A 6,000-nucleotide genomic window follows, 5' to 3' on the forward strand; every position below is an offset into this window, starting at 1 on the left:
TTTGTGAAGGGTGGACAGTGTTTGTGAATATCGCTGTGCATTCTCCATTGTTCAATGCTGCTGGAACTCAATAAGTAGCCGTCCCTTTTGGCCAAAAAGGTGGCAAGCATAAACTTTTCCGCACTTGCGTTGATGGCGTTGAATTTTTTAGATGATAGCATCACTGCATGCTTCCAGTGGAGACTATGGTTTTGACTGGAGTTCAAAGTGGTGATACCGTGTCTCGTCTCCATTGACCACACATGGCAGGAACTCACTCTCTTTCATGGCATAGCATTTCGGATGTTCAAGAGAGTCAACATGCTTCCTTTACTGGTTGGAGACTGCGAGGCATACATTGGCTACATGGTTTGTGAAATTTCATATTGTCTTTAATGATGATATGAACACTACTCCATCCGACCTCTGTGGCAATGGCTGCTACCATAACTTGTCAGTCTTGAACGCTGAGGGCATTTACCTCCTGGACAATGCCACCTTTAATTCCCTGTGATATTCCAGACCATGCATAATTGCCAGACAAGGTCTATCCTTCCCTGAGCTGTATGTGTCATGCCTTCACCCTTGCAACAGACATGCAGTGCTCAGTATTCTTGTGCCACTCTAAAATGAATTTCTGTTCCCTGCACTCCTTCCACTGTCAGGAAATGTGCTACACCCTTTTACTGTTCCTTTGAAGGCTTGATGCCATTGTTTTCAGTATGGCTGAGTACAGTGGATGGTTGATGTGTGTGCTTGCTCACAGTCATTGGGGGTGGGGGTGCAACGTGGCCCTCTAGCAGAGTGTTTGAACATCAGATCTATTATAGGGACTGTATCTTATGCAGAGAACGACATTAGGATCCATTTAATAGTTTCTATTTACAGCCTCCAGCTAAGTTGTGTTTCAATGCACCTTATTCCAGTCTGTTTCTTTTTTAATTCACCTTATAAGTGGAAGCAATAACTTTGTAATTAAGGTTTAAAAGTCTAAACAAACTGAATAGTTGAAGAGAGTAAGTAGTGTGTAGGGGGAATATGAGAAAGTGTCATTTCGTTTGGAGACAGTACATTGTGTTTCAGGTGCATAGACTTTTCTTTTCAAAAAGTCTAAAATTAAAGGATACTACAGACAGCAGAAATTGGCTTATTTTTTTCGTAGTAAGTGATTACAATACTCACTGAAATTAAATGTGGATATTGCTAAAAAATAAGTTCCATTATTCATCAATATTAAATGTGGGATTAGTAAGACTGGAAATAAAAATATCAAGAATTAAATAAATCTGGGAAAAAAGTTTAATGAAAATATTGGAAAACGAATGACATCATTGCTAAGCTTAAAAGAACCAAGTCATTGTGGGACTGTAGCAAATTCAGCTGTTGTCCAAACTCTTAGTTCTCTTGAACTTCTCTAATGTTTTTGGTTGTAAGCATTCTCCTCCTCCATCGTAAGGCATCTTTGGACCTGCTCCCTTCATTTTCCATTAAGAGCTTTTGGTCAGTATTTAATCAAGAGTAGCAAGAGTAGTTGATGCTGTTTCAATAAAATGAAAAAGTAGTGTAGAATGTGCCTCATGATTTTTTTGGGGGTGGAGGGGGGGGGAGAGAGAGAGAGAGAGAGAGAGAGAGAGAGAGAGACTTGTACTCCTGTTAGGTACATATCTTATGCTTCTTTTGTATCCTGGGAGGTGTTCTGAATTTTTATCTCACTTGTAATATGCTGTTTCCCACTTTTCATCGTGTTACCTTTGTTTTTGCCATCAAACTGTAAGTTGTCAGCTGCATATCTTTTCTTATACTGTACTCTTTTCAGTCCTGTGTGAATAGATCAGGAGTTTCCATCAGCATTAACTATTAGTGAGGCTACTAGCTAATGGACTTTGACTGATTTTATGCTGTCTATATCATTCAACCTTACTGCCAGGAAAAGAGGGATAATTTATAAAAAAGTTAATGAAGTTTCAGAAAGAATTACTGTATCCCAGGGACATGGAAAAACTAGGGCTTAATTGTGAGCGTATTGTCATCATTTAATGCGAGAGAAATGGCTTTATCACAAGCTGTTTTCAGATTCATTCTTTTTCATTTGTGTTACCCATTTGTACTGCCACATGTATAACATTTATTTCCAGTGTCAAGACATCAAAAAAATATGTAGTTTTATTTTATTTCAGATTTCAGAGAAACGGAAAAAGCTTAAGAAAGAAGGCAAAGATCCAAAAATTGATGAGGATGACCCTGCAAATTACAAACATGCTGTATATGTAATGACGATGAAATTGTTTGCGGATATGGAGCGAAAGAGACGGGACCTAGAACAGCGAGAAATGGAAGAAAGAAAACGTAAACGTGAACAGGAAATTGAAGAAGAAGAGAAGGCAAATTTGGAGAGAGAATGGCAGAAGAATTTCGAAGTTAGTTGTGCTGTAATTTTTTTGGATTATTGAAAATATGCTAAACTTCAGCAAAGAGTTTGCTGCAAATATAACCTCTGACTATTTTGAATTCACAATTTTAGTGAAACTGATTCACTTTAGTTAACTGGAATTGTACTTAACAGGAAACTGGTTTGAGTACTGATTTAGTTATCTTGATACAAGTACATCATAAAACATTAAAATAGGTTTTGTCAGTATAAATATAAAATCAGTTGATATAGTTTGTGCCCCACAGAATTGGTGGTTTTTCTTTGTGTTGCTACAGTTTGACATTTTACACGTGCAGTTGCTGTAGTATATAAACTTCATAAGCAGCTTACTGAAATGAGACAATCTCGGTATGCTGCAGATTTATAGTAGAGAGAGATCTTCAGTTTCAAAAATTTTAAATTTTTCGTACATGATGTGCATTTGTGATTTTCATTTTGATTTTGTAATGTGTTTTCTTCGTTGTTAATGTTGACTCTCATAATTCTCTTTCTGTTGTAGGAATCTCGACAAAATCGTGTTAACAGCTGGAAAGCTTTCCAGGCCGGGAGCTCCGGATCAGGGAAAGTTAAAAACAAGAAGTTTAAAGGGACATTCAAACCCCCAAAGCACAAAGCAGAGTCTAGATAATGGATATTGCAGATTACATCAAACAGTTAATTACTTTTATTTCATACATCGGTAAAACTTGTATATCATTCTTCGTAGCATTTTCATCCATGTGTTTTCAGGATACCTTTTATTAGTTCCCTTGGAACAACCTGTGTATAAATACTTGTCACTGATTTCCTTATGTTTGCTATTGTGTTTACAAAAGTAAAATGCTAATTGACTAATTAATAGTTTTCATAAATGTGTGCTGCTTTTATTTGAAATTGTGGATTTTTCCTGATTGTGGCAATTCTTGAAGACATCTGTTTTTGCGAAGGACGATTCAGGCGGGGAGAGGGGCTTAAGAGAATATCCTGTCTAGAAGTTGTTACGAGCTGAATTGCTGAAAAATTTCCATAACATCTCACTGAAGATTATGCACACAGTATTAAAAGAACTTTCTACCAGTCAGTCTTGACTGACTGACTGGTGTAAATTTTGTGCGCTCTTTGCCAAGCTGAATTTTGGGATTAAAAAAAATTGTGTATAAGTGTTGAAGTAATCAAAATGGAAGTCTGGTAGTCGTCTGTTACGGATTTACTTTGTCAGGATGATAATAGAGTAGAGAAAAATCTAGTTTTTACATACGAATGACATAGGTGTTTTGATGTCAGAATTTTCTTGATGTAAATTATTGTATTAGCAAACTTCCCAAATGTCTCAGATAATTTGTGCTAATACGTATATTGTTGCAATAACAGCTAACCCTTTATGTTGAAAAATGTTTTGATAATAATAAATTTTAATTGAACTATCCACAAAATGTTTACAAATAACTGCAGCATTTTTTCAGCATTAATGTGCCACAAAATTGTAATGTTGTGTTTAGTATTTCTGTAAATTTTATTGGCACCTATCGTACATCAAATACCTTAAAACAAGAAAGAGGTTTGGTTCATGTAGCAGTTTGCGTTTGTTCATCGTTCATAAATAAAATCTCAGTACAAGTCATTTTCACAAACTTCCATCAAATATTATGAAACCAAAAACTTTCAAAACTGAAACTGTCTTAAGTCAGCAAGTTCACAGACTTTTGACTAGTACCACATATTGTGTGAATGTGAATAAGTTTTACTGACTCTACAGTGTGTCTCCAGGAGTTGTGTTTCTCAGGTCTTGTTTTAACAGGCTGTATGGAATACTTGATAATATTGGACCATTGAGCTCAGTGTTTGATGGTTTGTCAGATACTTATAAAGTTTTGGCTTCTTCCCATTTTCCAGTATTGTCAAATGGGCGTTAGCATCATGGTAAGGTGACAAAAACTATTGTACAGACAAAAGTAGTATTTAATGTTTTTATGTAAATTACAGTTTGTTTGAAAATCTTGAATACTGAAATTCGAATGACCAGTATTAATACTGCAGAAGAAAGGAAACAATCACTGCGTACCTTGGATTACTTATCACACAAAGTGTGTCCTCTTGTTGTAAAAATGCTTTAGTCTGAGAAAAATGAAAGTACACAAAACACTATATGTAATTATTTGATCATTCTGCTGAAGTTTGCATTGTTAGACATCATCTTGAATGTGTGCCATAGTGTACAGTTGTTCATTTTATTGTATCTTTTTGAACCCTTCAGTAATTTTGCACATATTGCACATAGTATGTGATAACTTTATAGAATGGTGTGGCATGTTTTCTTTAAAATACAGGAGAGGACTCGTAGGCATTGATTACTATTAATAAAACTTTGTGAATTGGTGTACCTAAAGATATACTTGCTACCTGGTAATTGTTTCTGCAGTTTGTGGAAGAGGCTGACATTACGTCCTGAGTTTTGGCTGTGTGTGGTGTCCTGTTGACAAAGCCAAAATAAAAATGTAGTAAAGAGAGGTGTTACATGAATAAGAGAAACTTCCACAATTCCTACTTTCTCTTTAGTCTCCTGCAGATGGAACTTGTAAGGGCAGTATGTTTTTGCTTTGTTATAATCAGGTTGCCAACTGGCATGTTGTTGCCGAATATTACCTGCTTTATTTGTAGAAATATTGAAGTATCATCAGACATTTAAGTTTCCTTTTATTGTATATGACAAAGGACTAAATACACATGTGTGATATGCCACAATCGGAACATTTGAGACGGATGATACTTAGGTGATGCCCAGTGTGTCATTTCAAATGTTTGTTTTAGTTTGAAAGAAACCCCTTTTGTGACTATTTTAGCATTTACTGGGTTAACGTTAATACAAAATAAGTTTTAGGTTACCTAGCTTAGTCATATGTGAGAACTGTACTTACTGTCAAAATTTTGTATATGCTCTCTGATGTATTCCTCCAGAGGTCTGTAAAATCGGTTTTGTATTATTGTAATAAATATCAATAACAGAGGACCTCTTCATATTTACCATTCTTCCCTTCCCGACTAGTCAACAAGCTATGTTTATCAGAGAATGTGATACATTTTGGTATGGAATGACCATTACAAATTTTTTCAATCAACTAAGAAGAGAAATTACGAAGGAAGTATGTAACTCACCACATAAAGGAGGCAGTGAGTCGCAAACAGGCACAGTGAAAAGAACTGCTAAAATATTAAACTTTCGGACAAGTCCTTCATCCTAAACAAAAGGCATTCATGCAAGCACAACTCACACATATACGTGGTCACTGTATCCAGGTGCTGGAGCCGCAGTGCCCAGTGACTCTCTCTCTCTCTCTCTCTCTCTCTCTCTCTCTCTCTCTCTCTCTCTCTCTCTCTCTGCACGTGTGTGTGTATGTTTCAGAAGATTGTCTGAAAGTTCAAATATTTTAGCAGTCCTTTTAATTGTTCAGACTTGGATTTTCCATTGTTTGAAAAGGAGTCTGTAAGATATAATGGGCGAAAACGTATCCCTATACACCTATCCCCTTCACTCCATTACCCATTTCTAAATGAAATATTCTGCTTTTAAGCAAGCTGCTAATTATTGATGCATGAAACCAGTCATAATGGAT

The 6,000-nt window shown here is 36.0% G+C and overlaps 1 protein-coding gene across 1 annotated transcript in view; it reads left to right on the top strand.

Annotated features, from left to right (window-relative positions):
* Window positions 1–5,396, top strand: part of LOC126417831 (dnaJ homolog subfamily C member 8) — an 80,472-nt gene extending 75,076 nt beyond the window's left edge. Inside the window, exons 5-6 of the mRNA XM_050085148.1 lie at window positions 2,157–2,396; window positions 2,910–5,396. Coding sequence (XP_049941105.1) covers window positions 2,157–2,396; window positions 2,910–3,038 — 369 coding nt within the window. The 3' untranslated portion in view covers window positions 3,039–5,396. The remainder of the gene's footprint in view (window positions 1–2,156; window positions 2,397–2,909) is intronic.
* Window positions 5,397–6,000: the final 604 nt, after the last annotated feature.

The sequence above is a fragment of the Schistocerca serialis genome, chromosome 1 (assembly GCF_023864345.2).
Source record: "Schistocerca serialis cubense isolate TAMUIC-IGC-003099 chromosome 1, iqSchSeri2.2, whole genome shotgun sequence".
Classification (NCBI taxonomy): domain Eukaryota; kingdom Metazoa; phylum Arthropoda; class Insecta; order Orthoptera; family Acrididae; genus Schistocerca; species Schistocerca serialis.